The sequence below is a fragment of the Lissotriton helveticus genome, chromosome 10, assembly GCF_964261635.1.
Source record: "Lissotriton helveticus chromosome 10, aLisHel1.1, whole genome shotgun sequence".
Taxonomy (NCBI): Eukaryota; Metazoa; Chordata; class Amphibia; order Caudata; family Salamandridae; genus Lissotriton; species Lissotriton helveticus.
The window spans coordinates 981,589,712-981,609,188 of NC_136071.1; the positions used below are offsets into that span (position 1 = coordinate 981,589,712).

The 19,477-nt window shown below is 47.3% G+C and overlaps 1 protein-coding gene across 1 annotated transcript in view; it reads left to right on the forward strand.

Moving 5' to 3' along the window:
- VPS50 (VPS50 subunit of EARP/GARPII complex) overlaps positions 1-19,477 on the forward strand; it is an 821,620-nt gene that overhangs the window by 697,220 nt on the left and 104,923 nt on the right. The window contains exon 23 of the mRNA XM_078663657.1: positions 12,814-12,962. Within this exon, the coding sequence (XP_078519783.1) occupies positions 12,814-12,962 (149 nt within the window). The remainder of the gene's footprint in view (positions 1-12,813; positions 12,963-19,477) is intronic.

Genomic DNA, 19,477 nt, shown 5'->3' on the forward strand with positions numbered 1-19,477 from the left:
AACTAAGATTAAATGTCAAGTATCCTAGTATCATAGCTAAAATGTACCCTTTGAACCAGGTCATTTGGCAGTGGTTAGTTACTGATATTTACCACTGGTCTTCAAGCCACTGGGTTGGTGGTCTCTGCCCAGCTTAGAATACAGTGTTTATTTTCAGCATATTTAGGTGAAGGGTAAAACTAAGATTAGATGTCAAGTATCCTAGTATCATGGCTAAAATGTACCCTCTGAACCAGGTCATTTGGCAGTGGTTAGTTACTGATATTTACCATTGGTCCCCTACGCTGCTTCTGTCGGCAAAGACTTTCATTCCATTCGGTTAAGACTTTCATTCCATTTGGATACCAAAGTTATTTATTTTCTGAAATCTTCCCAAGTGAGCACTTAAAACTTACTCGAGGAGGTGTTAGAACTAAAATACAGTATGAATACTAATCACACTTGATAAACACAACGCCCAGCCGAGCTATCTTTTAAGATGGCCTGATTTAGAGGAGAGGGATTTTGAAAGAAACACCCAAAATGCACTATGCAGCTTAGTCGCCTGCTTACCAACAAACATCCGCTAATGTGTCTGCATGCACAAAGTGTCCACTGAAGTGGTAATAGTATGTGGGATATCCTACCGGGGCCTCGCAGAGCTAGACCATGGCTGCAAGTCCCAGGGCAGTAGAGCCGTTTTGTATGGGCCTCGCAGCACTAGCCCTTGGCTGCATACAGCACCAGACCATCGAAAGGGGATATGGGGGAGTGGGGCACCCTCCCCTGGGCACCACAGTGCTAGACAATAAATGTAGCCCCCTGGGGAAGCTCCTTAAAGAACATTACATCATGATGAGTAGCAGTCGGCAAACCAGCTACAGCTCCCTGCTGCCTTATGGCTAGGTTAGGCCCATATAAATACCATATGGATGTATTATAATGTAGTAATCTAGAAACAATTTGACATTTGATGAAAGATATAATGTTTGGAGCGACCTAGCGCAAACCTTTCCACCCATTATGACTAATCTAATGCATTTCCACTTAATAGAACTTTAAAATATATGCAGTTAGTTTATTAAAATTATTATTTGTTTTTATTGTTTGACTGATATCCACACCAGAAAAGTTGCTTCTTGCGCATTTTCTTCAACAATACCAGAGGACTAAATAGTCAACTTGATGACACTTCTGTGATGTAATTTCCTGTGGTATTACGTTGTATGCAGATTAGAGGGGCCTCGCAAATCCTAGAACCGTCCTTGGCCCAAGATGCAAACAGGAAACGCACAGACCCATAGGGCATCATGGTATAGATTCCGCGCAAGTTTCATTGTGGTTCGCTAGATGCTTTGGTTTAAACTCACCATGTTATTTATTTGTACTCAGTGTATTTAACTAATCTATCAACCCCACGCTGTATTTATTGTACTTGTATATATGTTTGAAACCAAGAGAAATGTGCTTTGGACTTAATCCATTTGACGCTTCTCTTAGTTTGGCATTTTCCTTTTGTGGTCTGTTAGCAGGTTATGATTTACAATGAAGCTGAAGGAAATTCATCTTGTTTTTGACATTCACTTATAATTCTGCCTGCTGCTGGAGGTGATGTGGAAAGCAAATAAATGTGCGTTGCATATTAAAATGCATCTGTCAAAGGTGGTAGCGATCTGGGGTGTTTTTCTAAATACATTTTATGTTGGAAATTTCAGAAGTGCTTTTTGCAAACCAAATATCCGCACTATGCGTCCATTTTATATTCCTGTTCCGACATTTAACGGTGAAACAAATTGCTGCTATGTGAAGTTCTCAATAAATAAGCCTGTGAAAGGAAAGATTTTCTGTTTAAACGTGGCCCATTCATATGATTAGGACCTTGACTGCACCATTTTGCATTAACAGGACCTATCGCCTGATTCACAGAGGTAGCTTACTCTTTTTACTCTGTTTACTGTTTTTTACTGTTGTCTCGCCGTTCTTTTCCCCCACTGTTGCGCCCTCCGTGCCCCATTTTGCCCCGTTCTTTCTGTGTCCCCTCCCGCTTCCCGCCGCTGCGTCCCTGTGGCCCCGCCCCCCGCTGCCGCATTCGCCGCCCCGCTCCCGCCTCCCAGCTGCTCCTCCCTCCCACAGCCCCTCATATGGAGGCCGTGCCGCTGGCGCGCCGAAGGTGCGCCTCAGGCAAGCCCATCTGCCCCTGGACCGCGCCCAGTGCTAGAACCCCTGGCCCTCACCGTAGCAAGGACACCCGACAGAGATATGACCCCACCACCCTCAACGCACTCAACACCGGATGACCACCCGCCTGCTACCGAGCCACCCCGAAGCGAACCCACGGACCCTTCACCTGCCAAGCCTGCAAATTCACCTGCCTCTCAACCTACACTCCGCCCGTCGAACCCAGCAACAACAACAACAACCACCTCAAGTGCATCCTCCTCAACACCTGCTCCGTTCACAAACACGCCATCGAACTCTGGGACCTCCTCGACACAACAGCACCGGACGTCGCCTTCCTCACGGAAACCTGGATGAATGCCTCCTCGGCCATCGACATCGCCATAGCCATCCCGGACGGCTACCAGATCACCCGGAAGGACCGCGTCAACCAAACCAGAGGAGGAATCGCAATCGGCTACAGGAACACCATCAGCGTCACGACCAACGCCGAATACACACTCTCCACCGCTGATCACCTACACTTCCAGATCCGCACTGCCCCCAAAACCACACTCAGAGGAACCCTCATCTACAGACCCCCGGGCCCGCGCACACAATTCTGCGAAACCATCGCCGATTTCGTCAGCCCGCACGCACTAACCTCACCAGAATACATCCTCCTAGGGGACCTGAACTTCCACCTGGAGAACAACACGACAGCAACACCACCACCCTGCTCGACAACCTCGCCAACCTCGGACTCCAGCAACTGGTGAACACCCTCACCCACTACGCCGGCCACACGCTGGACCCCATCTTCTCCGCCAGCAACCACGTCTCCTTCAGCCACCCTACTGGACTACACTGGACCGACCACAGCTGCATCCATTTCACCTACAAGAAGACTACAACACACCACCGCACGCTGCAGATCCCCCGCAGATGCTGGAGCAAAGTCACCACAGACCGGCTTACCACATCACTGAGCCAGAACCCACCAGCCGACACCTCCGACACCAACGACGCAGCTCACAATCTTGCACAGTGGATCACCAACTGCGCCGACAACCTCGCCCCGCTGAAGATTCCCCAGGCAAGACCAGCAACAGGAAAATTACATGGCTCACCGACGACCTCAAAGACTCAAAGAAATCATGCTGCACGCTCAAAAAAACCTGGCGCAACGAACGGATGACAGAAAACATGACAGCCCTCAAGAACGCCACTCGCAAACACCACCAGCTGATCCGCACCACCAAAAGGACATCGTTCAAAGAGCGGCTGGACAACAACACCCACAACAGCAAGGAACTCTTCAGCATCGTAAAAGAGGTCTCCAACCCCAACGCCAGCAACAACGACATCACACCATCAGAAGCCCTCTACAACTCCCTCGCCACGTTCTTCTACCGCAAGATCGCAGATATACACAACAGCTTTGACGCCCAGACTCCGCCTCCAGTCTCCAAACCAACGACCCCCACCACCACCCTAAACAACTGGACCCCCATCAGCACAGAAGACACCACCCACGTCATGAACACCATCCACTCCGGATCTCCCTCTGACCCATGCCCCCACCACATCTACAACAAAGCAGACGCCATCATCGCACCCCACCTCCGGAACGTCATAAACAACTCCTTCGCATCAGCCACCTTCCCAGATAGCTGGAAGCACGCAGAGATCAACGCCCTTCTGAAAAAACCCACAGCGGACCCTAAAGACCTCAAGAACTTCCGCCCCATCTCTCTGCTTCCCTTCCCGGCTAAAGTCATCGAGAAGACCGTCAATAAACAGCTGACTGCATTCCTCGAGGCAAACAACTCGCTGGACCCATCCCAATCCGGATTTCGAGCCAACCACAGCACCGAGACAGCCCTCATCGCAGCCACCTACGACATCAGGACCCTGATGGACAATGGGGAGACAACCGCCCTCATCCTTCTAGACCTCTCAGCCGCCTTTGATACCGTCTGCCACCGCACCCTAATAACCCGCCTCTACAACACTGGGATCCAAGGAAAAGCGCTAGACTGGATCACCTCGTTCCTCTCCAACAGAACCCAGAGAGTCCGCCTCCCGCCGTTCCGCTCCACGGCCACCAAGATCATCTGCGGCATACCCCAAGGCTCCTCGCTCAGCCCAACCCTCTTCAATATCTACATGAGCCCCTTCGCCGCCATCGCACGCAAACACAACCTCAACATCCTCTCCTACGCCGACGACACCCAGCTGATACTCTCCCTCACCAAAGACCCAACCACCGCCAAAACCAACCTCCAGGAAGTAATGAAGGACATCGCGGAATAGATGAAGCTCAGCCGGCTGAAACTGAACTCAGACAAAACGGAGGTCCACATCCTCGGACAATCCCCATCCGCCTGGGACGACTCCTGGTGGCCCACAGCGCTGGGCGCCGCACCGTCACCCACAGACCACGCACGCAACCTAGGATTCATCCTGGACTCCTCGCTCACAATGACCAAACAAGTCAACGCCATCTCATCCTCCTGCTTCAACACCCTGCGCATGCTCCGAAAGATCTTCCGGTGGATCCCCACAGAAGCCAGAAAGACGGTCACGCAGGCCCTCGTCACCAGCCGACTGGACTACGGGAACGCCCTTTATGTAGGAACCACAGCCAAACTTCAGACGACTTCAACGCATACAGAACGCCTCCGCACAACTCATCCTCAACATCCCTCGCCACAGCCACATATCGGCCCACCTGAAAAACCTGCACTGGCTCCCCGTCAGCAAGAGGATCACGTTCAGGCTCCTCACCGACGCACACAAAGCACTCCACGACCTGGGCCCTGAATACCTCAACAACCGCCTCTCATTCTACTCGCCTACCCGCCAGCTCTGCTCCGCCAGCCTCGCCCTTGCGACCGTCCCACGGATCCGCAGAGCCACCACCGGAGGAAGGTCACTGATTAGAGCGGCAGACCCTGATGCAGAGGTCTGGCCCGGGACCAGGGTTCAATTCCCGACGCGGCAGGGTCCTGAGCCCAAAATGTCCACGGACTCGATAATTCTCGCCTCGGTGCCTATTCTAATCATGGGGTCCCACGCTGCAACTCTGGGCAATAGTTGCTTAATCTCCACTACGGCGGCCCACCCGCTGCGGGATGCCTGGCTTTCACCCTGGGGATACCCAGTAGGGGTTATCTCACAGGGAAAAAGCCAGGACGGGTTCCCAAGGCAAGCGCCTTGATGCCTTCGGGTGATAAGTGCGCTATATAAGTCGCAATACATTTACATTTACCTGGCCGCCAAGACATGGAACTCCCTCCCCGCACACCTACGACTGATCCAGGACCATCTCACCTTCAGGAAACACCTCAAGACCTGGCTATTCGAGCAGTAGCGCCCTCCCCCCCCCTCTCCCTTCAGCGCCTCGAGACCCTCGCGGGTGAGTAGCGCGCTCTATAAATGTATTGATTGATTGATTGATTTTTAGTACGTTTACACTTCGGAGGAAGTTTACTACTTTCAGTATTCACAAACCACGAGTGTAAACTTAAAACAAAAGTGTAAGTTAAATATCCCCTGAGTAATGCAGTTGGTTTACTCATGTGTGGGCGAGTGACGTCCCTCCCGTTCTCCATATGGCTCGGTTCCAGGCCCACAAGCAGCCACAGATGTGAGTGTGTACAACTCCATCTATTCAATAGGCTGGCTCGTTAAGCCGCCCAACCTCCCGGGTATGATAGAGGACATAGTATGCTGCCACCCGTACTTTTATTTTCACAAACCGGAGGCTCGACTCGAGTACCAGGCCGGATTAACCTGTTGGTGTCTGGGCCAGAGATGTGTACCCCTCTGTGCCAAATAATTCCGCCGTTCCGCTCTCGCAAATGGATATTATTAGTCTTATGGTCGCATACCGGTAGAGTGTGATATGGTGAGGGGCTATGGTGTTTGAAACTGGGGTAAGGAATGGTGAGGGTGCCTGCATGGAAACCGACTCTGGGCATCATGGGATTTGTAGTCTGATGTCAAGTACCTCTTTCAACCGCGGGCAATTTGTAAAAAAAAAAAACGACATTTTCTGCTTGCTAATTAACTAAGTCCTCATTGGTTACCAGGTCAAACAAGATTACTTTAGAAGCCATCCCAGAGTCATTGGGTTATCATCCAACTACTCTAGCAGTCATTTTCACATCATCAGGCATCATCAAGCTCTTGAAGTCATCAGCAGACTTTAGAAACTTGAGCTTGATGACTTGCGGATGACTTGAAAATGAGCATCTGATGATTTCACAAGGTGTGACTATTCGAGATGACTTCAGGAGGATTTAAGAATGAGTATGTGATGACTTCACAAGGTGTGACTATTCCTGATGACTTCAGGTGGATTTAAGAATGAGTATGTGATTACTTCATAAGATCCAATTGTGCTTGATGATTTGAAAATAAACATCCAAATCTCCAAAAGCATCATTTCTTTTTAACATTATGAAATTGCTCCCGATGTTTTGAGAATGATTATACTTCTAGTGCAGATGGGTAATTGGAGAAAAATGTAACACAAAAGCCAAAAGTGACTGCAGTGATCAAATATGAGATGGGCCACTGCAAGGAAATATGCAGCTGCACAAGCAAAGTTCTCAAATGACCCTATACCACTAGGTTAAATTTCAACCACTCTTTTATTTGTCACCCAAAACTTTAAGCAGGAAAATTATAAAACGGAAACTACAAGGTCCAGATTGCCTAGTGGTATTGACTACTTAATGGCGGATCTTATGTAATAAATCAGGATGGCAACAACGTACCAGGTTTGGGTCTTAGCATGTCCATGTAATCTTTGTTGCAAACATCATAGCTGCCAGTTTCCCAGGTCCCTGCTACACTAGTTACTCCAGTCTCATGTTATTCTTAGAATTCTGGGACTTGATTCCTGGTTTTATACTGGGTTAAATAAGACTACAAATTCCTGATATATGTATATGAAAAAAAGGGACTGTTCTTACTAGTCATGCATCGACATGGGAAACTTGTCAACTATGACGTATCTACATACATTTTTGCAGAAGTGCCTTTGAGGTTGAGCCTGGGCAGCGCATGCGCCGCTCTGCGAGGCATGCTGTATTAAGGTTAGGCATAGAAGCTTTGCCCATTGCAGGCCCATCTCTTCAATTGCCTCCTGTTACTGTCTTTGCTAAATTGTTGCTTTTCATTTGTAAATTGTAAATGGGCTTACTAGTCCCTCCTTGGTACCGCCTTGTCTGTATTTGTAACCTCCCATAATGACTGGACTTTTTACCTGTGTCGTTACACAGTCTGTTTGAAAAGTCGGTAAGCGCTATTTTCTTAAATGATGTTCTCCTCTTCCACCCACGACATAGCAGCACGCCGCTCGCTTTTATAATGTATTTATTTAAATTACAGCGCGGTCCGCTTTAACTATAGCTGCTGCACTTATTTAATGAATTAATATACAGCGCGAGCCGCTTTCACGTTAGCGGTCGCGCTTACTTAATTACCAGCGTTGGCCGCTTTTACTTTAGCAGCCACACTACAGAAATACACATTATTTTTCACACTGATTAGTGGAGCACAAACATCCGTTTCCAAAAATGTGCTACACTAAAGCATATTTTGTACTGTCTGCACACAGAGATGCAGCAATGCAGTCAGCCCGTTTTCAGAATCCTTGAATAGTGCACATATTTACGCAGTCTCCACAGTGCTGCACTTTTGCACATTTTACCCAGTTTGATAGTGATACAAGAATGCGCCCAGTTTTTAGGCTCCTGAAGTAAGGCACATTGCACATTTTCATTGAAACTGCAGTAATGCACATTTGCCTAATCTCCACAGTGCTGCAGTTTGCTCATTTGTGATTAGTCACCCTAGTCCAAGTTCTGCAATGTTTTAGCTGCTTTGCAACTGCATAAAAATGCAATAAAGCACACAATAGCACATTTTTCACAATGCTTCTGCAATCTACATTATCGGATAATGACAACGCCACACTGATCCACCTGGTACTCCAAATTCTACAGTGCTGGACTAGCAGAAATATCTGTACCTTTGCCACAATGCCACCACACGCTTTCCGATCGACACAATTATGCAGTAACTGTCCTAGTTATGCAGTGCTGTAGTAATGCCCATTTGAAGTTAAAGTTGAAAGTGCTTATAGAGCGCACTGCGACCTGGCGGTTTCCTGGCGCTGAGTGATTACGGGTGAGGGGAAATGCGGGAGGAGTGATCAGAGGGTGGAGAAAGCTTGGGTGAAAAGATGGTTCTTAAGTGCTTTGCGAAAGTGCATATAGCCAGTAATAGATCTAATAGCAGGCGGGAGGGTATTCCAGAAGCGGGGGGCAAGAATGGAAAACCTAGTACCGCCTGCTCTAACCTTGTGGAAGCGGGGAACCACAAGGAGAGCCTGACTGGAGGAGCGGAGATTGCGAACAGGAAGGTAATGGGTGACCAGCGAGTTAATGAAAAGAGGGGCAGTGCGGGCGCGAGCCATGAAAACTAGGCATCCCATTTTGAAGAGGGTTCAATACAGAATGGGAAGCCAGTGGAGGGTTTTAAGAAGGGGGGAGGTATGGTGAGATTTAGGAAGCCGATAAATGAGACGGGCAGCCTGGTTCTGAATAGTCTGGAGCCGCCGCAGCTCATAGGCGGGGATGCCTACATATAGGCAGTTCCCGTAGTCCAGACGGGAAAGGACCATGGCTAAAATAATAATTTTGAGGGCATCAAGGGAGAAAAAACAGGAAATCTTTCGAATAATCCGGAGGGACAGGCAGCAGGATGAGACAACGGAGCTGATCTGAGGACGCATGGAAAGGTCCTGGCTGACCTTAATGCCAAGGGTTTTAACCGAGGCAGAGGGGGCCGGGGGGGGGGTAAAACTAGAAGGCCAAAAGGCAGAAGTCCAGGGATTGGAGGAACCACCAGTCAAGACCAGCTCCGTTTTGTCTGGATTGAGCTTAAGATGGTTCGAGCTCATCCAATCAGAAATGAAGACGAGTGATGTTTGAAGTTTGAGAATGGAATCAGTGGAGGAAGAAAGATCAAAGATAAGCTGAAGGTCATCTGTGTAGTTGTACACAGAGACCTCCATGCGTAACAGAGAAACAATAAGGGGATAGATATAGAGGTTAAAGAGGAGAGGGGAAAGGGAGGAACCCTGGGGAACCCCACAGGACACCGGACGGGACGGGGCAACGAAACCAGAGAGCTGAACGGCCTGCGTCCTGTCTTGGAGGAATGACCTGAGCCAAGAGAGAGCGGTGCCCTGGATGCCCGCCACCCTGACACAGTCGAGAAGGATGAAATGATCGACCGTGTCGAAGGCAGAGGACAGATCGTGAAGCACCAAGGCTTGGGGAGAGTTGGTATCTGCCTTTTTCTTTAATTCATCCAAGACAGAGAGGACCACTGTTTCCGTCGAATGAACCGGACGGAAACCTGCCTGATGGGAAGCCAAAAGGTGGTTGTCCTCTATATAGGTCGATAGGCAGGAAGTGATGTGGCTCTCTAGGATCTTGCCTAAATAAGGGAGCAAAGAAATAGGCCTGAAGTTAACAGGAAGGGTAGGATCAGAGCCAGGTTTTTTTAGAATGGGGATGACGATGGCCGATTTAAATTGGGACGGGACTATTCCTTGGGAGATAGATGAGTTGAGAAGGGACAGGGGGGAGGTAGATGAGTTGAGAAGGGACAGGGGGGGTCAGGACAGCTCGCAAATAGCTCCCTTAAGATGTGGGCCGGTGCACTATCGGCAGGAGAGCCAGACTTAACCTTCCCAAGCACGATCAGAAAAGATTCTTTGGGAATGGGGGGGAAATGAGTGAGGGATGAGAGCGGAAGAGGGAGAGAAAAGGGGGGAGAGGGGAGGATGGAGGGGAGATGTTCCGTTTAATATTGACGATCTTTTCGAAGAAATAATCGTTAAGAGAGAGACAGAGGGCTTGGGAAGGAACAGGATTGAGGTTGACTGTCGGAAGCAGCCAGATTGTGAATAATAGAAAAGATCTCCCTGGATTTGTTATCAGCTGATAAAATTTTGCTAGAGAAATATTCTAGTTTGGCCGAGAGAATGGCTCTCCTATAATTATTTAAGAGAGACCTGTATTGGTCCCTCAAAAGAGGGCAATAATTGTGCCTCCATTGACGCTCTGATTGTCGGAGGGCAAGTTTGAGGGCCTTAAGGTCACTAGAGAACCATTTGTTGGCTTCATGGGGGCGGCAAGCTTTAGCCGTCCTAAAGGGGGCGATCTGATCGCAGGAAGTAGATAACCAGGTGTTAATGGCTTCTACTTGACGGTCAACGGGAAGGGAAGATAGATCCGAGAGGGAAGTCGCCAGGGACGAGAGAAGAGTATTGAAATCCACCCGGTTCCAATTCTGTGCGCGGACGTTCTTGGGCAGGGGGGCTTGTCTATAGCTGTCAAATCAATGGAGAAGGAGATGAGCGAATGGTCAGACCAGATACAGGGGAAAGAGGTGACAGAAGAAATGACCCGGTTTGCCGACCAAATCTGATCAAGGGTGTGGCCGTGGACATGAGTAGGAACGTGGATGTAGGGGGTAAAATTGAGGCAACAAAGAGTATCAGAGAAGTCTTTGGAGGGTTGGTCTTCCCTGGGGTCGCCGGGCCAATAGTTGAAATCGCCCAATAGGAGTACTGAGGAGTTATTGATTACAAGGGTAGCCAGCAGTTCTTGTAAGGCGGGTAAGAAATGGGGCATAGTTTGGGGAGGGCGATATAGTAGAACTGTGGTGAGGGGAGCGGAGAGGTTGACCGAGCGAGCTACTAGAAAGACATTTGTGCTTGTTTTTCACAGTGCACAGTGATGCACATATGTACCACAGCAAACACATCATGCTTTCATTAATACTCACTGACAAACACTAACTAGCTCGCATACAGACACAGGCTGAAGTACAGGCAGGCAAACAGACACACAGTGGTGCACACAAAGGCTCAACACACAGTTTTCCAAATACGCATGCACAGCCAGGCACAGACTGCTCAATGTACAGCAACCGATAAAGATGTGCAGAAACACACTACACTTACAATTCAAACACGTGCACACGCAGGAGAAAGTTTTTCTTTATAGCCTGCTGCCGGAGAAGCTGAACAAAGAGGCTGTCTAGACTTGATTCTACCTTCTGCCTCTATCCCCATCCTACATTTCCTGCCTCTTTAGCTCCCTCTTGCAGACGCTTTATCGTTTCTGCCTGCTCCCTGTGTCACGATGCACCTATCTTTATCTGTCTCATTCTTTCACACTTTCTGCCGTTCTCCCGCTTGCTCAGAGTCTAATGATAAAATATGTCTTGGTTTCTGCCCCCAAAAGTGAGAGCCAGTGCCCACCAACTGCAATCGCCCGTACAAATTAAGCACAGCACCCCTCGACAACACCCCTACATAGGCCAAAATGCAGCTAACACTCATTTTAATCACCCACTCAAGAAGTACACCAAATGCAAATTGGAGCGTTTTGAAATTCCACCTGGGATAAGGAAGCGCTTGATAAAAGCTTCAACAAGATACATGTTATGATAATGGAGCTTTATAAAGCACGCTACCACCAAAAATATCTTGGCGCTCTAGCTTTTATTCATAGAAGTGAGAATAATTTTGCAGCACTGAGTTAAATCTGTTTTATTTCCTAGATCATTATAATCGTGGGAAAGCAATACAAGACGTTTCCCATTGAGAGCAGATCCCAGAACTTCCGCATCACACAAGTGCAAAGTAGAAACTGGATCACGTTTTGTCCATAACATGTTTACTACAGGGGTGATTAAACATTGTGTTTGTTTTGATACGTAGGGTGATCTACTTGTATTTATTTGTCTTGTAAACGGCACAGAAGCTACTCTACTTCCGAGTTGGTACCTAATAATCACGTCTACTTTACGTGCATTTTTGTGCATGTGGAAATAGGACAGGGTTCCTGGATAGGTGGGCACTAGACCGCAACCGCGTAGATGCAGAGCTGAAGGTTATTTCTTGTCGATTGAGCATCTTTTCTAATACATAATGTATTTTCTAAGTATGGTAACTAAAAACTAAATTAAACTTGATCCCAATTTAAGGATCAGTATATATTTTATGGCACAATCGAATTGGGCTGTCAGCTTGTGAGTCAGTATTGTTCAGTAAGTAATCCACTAGCAGCTTTTTATCCGCCTTTTTAATTTTTAAATCTAGCTGCATATTTTTAATGTGGGCATGAAAATGGTTTGCGCCTATTGACACTTACGCATCGGGCATATACAGTACTGAATGCTTGATGTAGTTGCCCTATTTATTTCTTATGCTGCAGTGGGGTATTGAAGGCCTGTTTCACCCGGGCGCATAGGAGCATCTGCTCTTGGACTAGGGCCCTAATTCTACCACTAATAGTATTGGTAAGGCAACAATATGCCAGTGGACTAATGCGAACAACAAGCTACAAAGCACCCATTCAGCTCTTCAATATACCATAAAATCATTAGCAAAGCCTATGCCTCTGGCTAAACACTTATAAGGCCCCAAAAGTGAGACCTATTGGCTATGCCAATGCTTGTTGTAATACCAAACTGAACTCAGAAGGACTATTTGCATTCCATAAGGTAAACTCTTTTTAAATCAAAGTTTTGAGAAGGGTTTCTCATGCACAATTGTTATTTGCTTTTTTTTTTAACTAGGAAGTATCAGTGGATACCACCAGCACTCATACTACCTCTGAGGAAAGAAAGGAAAAGGTGCCAAACCCTCATCTCAGCCCTTTGGTGGTTTTGACATCAAGTGGAACTTTGTACGGTCTTGCTGAAAGAGTTGTTGCCACTGAATCCTTGTAAGTTTTTTTGTAACTCACAATGTGTGCTTATTGCTTGCTACAACTAACCTGCTCTTTTGTTAGGTCCTAATGAGTGGTCACAAACAACAGCTTTATGACAATCAGTCTCAAGGTGGCCAAATTACATTTTTCTGTCATTCTACAAGCCAAGCGAAACAAATGGTGCTTAATAATGCAGAATGAAAATAAATGATGATAAACTAAAAACGACATTGAAATTCTCCATTCTAGGTATTTTAAGCCAGTAAATCGTGGAGGAAAAGTTGAACCTGTTGTAGTGTGTCATCTTTTAGCACTTAGTACAGACCAATAGAGTGTAGTACATAGTGGGGGATTGATGCAGTACACCAAGAAAGAAGGGGTAGAGGTTGGGGGGGTCATGTTTATAGATGTGTGAGGGGCAGGGATCTGGGCATGGGTCTGCTGTGACTTGATATAGAGAAGGGTGATATAAAAGTATAAAACATTGATTACAGAGCACATACGCAAATTAGTCTACCAACCTTGTTGTAAGTTGGTTTTAATGAACACAGCACCATGCAATATATACAATCCAATGAGCAACCATCTGAGTACAAATAGCAAAAACATAAATAATCTTGGTTGTGTTGACGCGGAGTATGTAGCGTTGATGCAAACAGCGGACAGATGTTTCGTCGTGTAGATTACTTTTTCATGGCTTATCAGTAAAATGGTGAGGATGATAGGTAAGCTCTTTGAATCCCTTAGTTGTTTGGGATAAATGACAGCAATGGCGGTAGTCCAGACTTCTAGTTTTGTTTGCAAACAAGGCTCCGGAACACTTTCAACAGGTATACAATACAGTCCTATGAAGACGGCTTGTGTTGAGTAATGCTATAGTTCGGCATATCCAATTTTCAAAAAGGCGTAAATACAAGTAATCTTGTGAGAAGTAGAAAACCAATCTGCTCGTTATTATAAGTCGAGCCTCAGAGCAACGTTTATGCAACGAATGGTACAGCATCAGTAGTTGCAGCTGTACAAGACCTGGCATGTTGTAACGCATTCCGCTACGTATGGAGAGGTATATTGAGATTTTAACCTGAATTCGTTTTTTTCCTGCTGTTTAAGATCACAGTTTTTTGATAGTGACCACTTTGCTTTCAATCTCACAAAAGAGCGATGCTGTCAGTCAGATGAGAGTGATGGAGGACAATGTGATTAACATATCATTGGAAAACATTTATGTATTTCTATACAGCAGAGGCGCAACAAAGCAAAAAGCAGAGGCGTTTTCAGGGTAATTTTAAGAGTAGATTCGGAGGTATATTCCCGGGCCTTGGAGGTGGTATCAGAGATTCAGTCTGAACACCGAGAGATGTCCTTTGAGTGTCAGAGAAAAGATGGTCTTTGTGGGCCAAACAGTGGCGTAACCCCCCTCCCCACGGAGGGGCCCCCACTCTGGAGCTCTCAGGTAACCCTGAGCGTAGTTCGCGACGTAGACTACGCGTAGTTACGCGAAGTGCACTTCGCACTACGCAAACTGCGTAGTGCACTGTGCAAAAGGCTGTTCGCACTGATTGCACAGTGCTGGATGCTTGTCCGCACTGTGCAGGCTGCATTTTGCACAGTGCAAGCGGTCATTTTCTGCCGCTCGAGTAGATTTCCACTAGAGTGGCAGCTTTCTCAACGTGGACTGGTAGTTTCTCATCGCGAGCGGTCGCTAGCATACGCGACCACTCGCAATGAGAAACCTGACCTCCCCGCGTTGAGAATCTCGCCGGGGAGTTTATTTTCCACGCTCGCGATCGGCAACTTGATGTTGCTGATCACAAACGAAGAAAAGGTCTCGCCGGAATATCATTTTGCTTGCTTGCGGTCGCCAACTTGGCGTTGAGGACCACGAGCAAGCAAAAAATGACCGCTCTGTATGCGTGTTACTGTGCTGCGTGCAATTCGCCTAGTGCAAAGTAGCGCAAACTACCTGAGCGTAGCGTAGTGCTTTGCCCAGGGTTACTCTCAGGCCTGAGTACTGTGCTGAACGGGCCCCCTTCAGCTCAGCCCACCCGCCCCAAAGACCCCCCCCCCCCACCCACCGCACCGCGGGCGCTGCGGGAGCCTGTGTTACACCCCTGGGGCCAAAGTCTAATGCTGGTAAGGCTGTTCTTGGTTGATCACTGAGCAGAGCTTGGAGCTATCACTGCGGTTGTCTAGACTGGGCGGCTGTTGTGGCTGTGAGTCGCAGGGGCTAAGCATGTGTTGGCTGGCTCTGTTTAACAAACGTTTGTGGATGTCAGCAATGCCTGACAAACATTAAGGATCACAAGAATGAATTGTCAATTAGAATACGAAAGCTATTTTTCTTTGCCTCAACTTAACAAAAAAAAGCACACAATATTATTGGAAATAAAACGTACATATTGCCGCGGAATAAACCTATACTCTTACTCACTGCTCAAAATTATTTTGTGGGCCATTGGGGGTGTGTCTCACCCATAGGTTTAGTCTCTAAGCTATCACATATAGCTCTGTCCAGGGGACGTAGGTACCTAGGATTGCCAGCCGTACCCTTGGATATACATATTTGAGTACTGACCCAGTACTTCTGTTATAGTCCTTCAGCATTACAAGGTCAGTGGTTGCGTCCATTTTGTGATTTGTATAGCTGCTCTTTCACTAACGAAGATGCTAGGGAAGGGCTTATTACTGAAGGCAACATGAGTTTTGCGTCAATTGTAACATATTTGTTGTCATTATTGTTCAAATCTGTTTTAACTTAAAAAAAAGCAGCATCATGAATCTAATTTTAAAACTTGCTATGAGGAGATCATTAGTGACGAAACTACAATTGTTTTAAAATGGTTTGATTGATTGTTATTTAACTGTCTACAACTTTTCTTATAGTATTCCCTGCAGTTTTACAAATTTGCATTCAAATTACAACCACATCAAGATGGAAAGTCATTATTAATTCGCAGTTGAATTATTTGCCGCCTTTATTTGCCTAAGATGCATTGCTTGAATTTTCCTTAAAATACATACACATTTCTTGGTGATCTAGAAATAGTCTAAGAACTGACTGATTTGGGTGCACGTTTTAAAGGGCTTACTTTTTTATCAAGAATATTTTCAGCGAAGACAGTGCTCTGCTATTCGACAGTGCCTGAAATGTGTATGTGATATTACATGGAAGAAAGTTCTAACAAATATCAAACAAATTTGTGAAAACGGGTGTCCTTGATTGTGACAGACACACTGCACAAAGAAAAAAATTAATTTTGCGTTTTCTAAGGGAAGTGACATTTCTCCGCCTTCCCGTGGTGATTGGGCTATTTCTTTTATACTTTATGGGGTAATATGTCGTCCACTTTGGCAGTGACATAGAGGCGATTGGCTTGCTGAAGGAACTGGCACTTCCGTTAATGCTTATTGGCTAGAACCATTAGTGCTAGAACGAGCATTTAAAATTTTCATGAATGGGACACGTTGTTCAGGTTGATATCCTTGTATCCTTTTTCAGCCTTTTCTAGTTTAACCCCTTCGATGCTGATGACGAGCTCAGCTCGCCATGAGGTACACCTCTCGTACGCTCATGACGAGCTGAGCTCGTCATGAACCGCGGCTTTTTGAAAAAGTCAACGCACAGTGGGAAAATGCGCCGCACGCATGCGGTTAAAAAAAAATGTATTGGCATTTAGGCTCGTATACACCATACATTATCATACCACAAAGTAAATTGCAATATTTCGCTGTGTAGCAGTTACAGTACAATCCAAGGAGACAGTACATAATCTTGTGAGGGTACCTCCTCACATCACAGAACAGATGAAGTACAACTCAAAAGATCGTGGTGTGTTCCAACATTAGTGCCAATAATTTGTGAAACCCTCATCAATTTATACACCCCCCCCCTTAATCCCGTCCCATCCTAGGAGCAACATGGTCTGTACAGTCATGATCACCCTAAATGTAGTGTGTACCACCTACTAGTGTATCGACATTTCCCGAGGTGAGTTAGGCACATTCACAGCGTGCTGTGCGGTATCCTCCTGCCTGGCCAGCTGGGAGCTCTGATCTGGGTCTGCTTGGAGATCTATTATCATGGTGTTCCATGCCATCCTATCGTCTTCTGCTTTATCATTTTTTCTCACAAATTTCATCCTAATTAACTCCGCCAGTGCCCTCTCCTTCATATCTTTTAGCCAGTCTGAGTATATCGGGGGTTGGGGTTACATCCAATTGATAACCACTCGACGTTTAGCCAACACCAATCCCAGAGTCACAAATTTCCTAGACAGTGCCTTATGTTTAGGTTTAGGAAGTAGGCCCAAGAGCACCTGTCCGATCTCCCACAGTATGATCCACCCTGCCCTCTTCCCCAGTCGTGCGAGAACACCGTCTCAGTAGGGCTGGAGACTGGAGCACTGCCAAATCATGTATATAAAATCCACTCCCCTTGTAACGCATCTTGGGCTGGTGTCAGCGCGGTGTGGGTATATTGTGTGGAGTGTGCGGGGTCAAGTACACCTGGTGGATGACATTATAATGAAGAAGTTTGAATCTTGCGTCCGCTTTAATCTTACGGACCCCTTCATGTACTTTTCTCCATTCTGCCTCTGTCGAAGGCGTAGGTAGTAACGAGTCCCATTTACGTTGCAATCCTAGCGGCTCCTGTGAAACGTCATCTCGCAATGCACGGTATAGGTGAGGGACGAGTCGCCTCCCCCGTGTCATATATAGCATTGTCACCAGTATGTGAGTTTTAGGCAGCTCGGAGGGAAAAGTCGGCCACAACTCCCGAGCCACAGTTGAGATTTTTGCGTATTGGAGGAATTGCCCCGTCCCCAGCTCAAAGTCAGTTTGTGCTTCTTCTTGCGTTATGAAATGTCCTTCCCTGTAAAGGTCACCCAAAAGTCGACAACCCCCCTCTTTCTATCGCGGGATCTACATGGAGTCATCAATCCCAGCAAAGGGTCGGATCTCCTACTTCGGCATATCAGGCGCGTATGGAGCGCGTCGGACCGCCCGCTCCCACAGTGCAGCAACATGGCGGATTATATACGAATACATTTCGGGGACCGTCCCTCCCATCATCAAGAGCCCAGGAAGTGCATGCTGTCGGTATGTCCCAGCCAGTAGGGCTTTTTCCCAGTTATCGTTCTCGTCGAGCCAGTGGATCGCAAACTGTAGATGGAAGGTCATATAGTAGAGTTCCAGCCATGGAACCTCATGGCCCCCCACTCCCCACGTTCTTTGCAGCATCTGTAGACTCACACGTCTACGTTTTCTGCCCCACAGTAAGTCCCCAAGCAAAACTTCCAGCTCAGTGAAGTAGGATCGCGGGATCAAAAAGGAGTGCTGTAGTGTGTAGAGGCAGCGCAGCAGAATGAACATTTTAGTGATCGCTATGTGCCCCATCAGCGAAAGCAGCAAATCCACCCAAAAGTGATTAGAGCAACTCAGACCCTCCACCACTCGGTGAATATTAAATCTATGAAAGGCGTCAACAGAACTTGCCAGATAAATCCCTAGATATCTCGTCCCTTCCCCTGCTCATGGAATATTCAGGGTTTGTTTAGAATTCAGGGTAGTCGCCGCGAGTCTGCCCAGTGGTATCAATTTAGATTTTGCGGGGTTGACGCGTAACCCTGAGATATTGCCAAACGTGCGCATTTCAGCTACAAGCAGTGGGCCCGAGAGTTCTGGCTGTCTCAAATTAGCCAATCGTCCGCATATAGCGAAACCACATGGTTAGTAGTCCCCAACTGTATACCCCAAAGATTCATGATGACTCTCAGCCGCAAAGCCGTGGGTTCCATAGAAATGGCAAATAATAACGGTGAAAGAGCGCAACCCTGGCGGGTGCCACGCTGTAATGCTATAGATTTCAACACTGTTTTGCCTACCCGCACTCTGGCCGCGGGGGCCGCGTAGAGCAGATGACTCCATCTCAGATATTGCACCCCAACTCCCATTCCGCTCAGGACACGCCACATATACGGGCATTCCACCGAGTCAAAGGCTTGGGCAATATCTAACGATACAATCGCAGCGTCAGTCTCCAAGAGGGCAGGTGCATGCCACACATGCGCTAGTCGGCGTATGTTGTAAGTTGTGTTCCGTCGTGGTATGAATTCCGACTGGTCGGGATGTACCAACCGGTTCATCAACGGTAAAAGGCGTGCAGCCAGAACACCACTCAAGAGCTTGACGTCGATGTTCAACAATATCGGTCTGTAAGAGCTGGGAAGGTCATGGTCTTTATCCCTCTTAAGGATCATGATGACTAGTGTCTCATGCATAGTAGGTGGGAACTCATTCCTGTCCAGTGCTTCATTATATACCTCCAGTAATCTATCCACCAAGAGCGATCCAAAGCATCTGTAAAACTCCGCAGGGAGGCCATCGGAGCCCGGGCTTTTGGCTGCCTAGAGGAGGCCTATAGCACCTTGTAGTTCCTCCTTAGTGATCGGGGTACCCAAGGCCTCTCGCTCCTACCCAGTAAGCCGGGGGAGTCTCAGCATGTCTAAATAACGAATGGCGTCTTCACT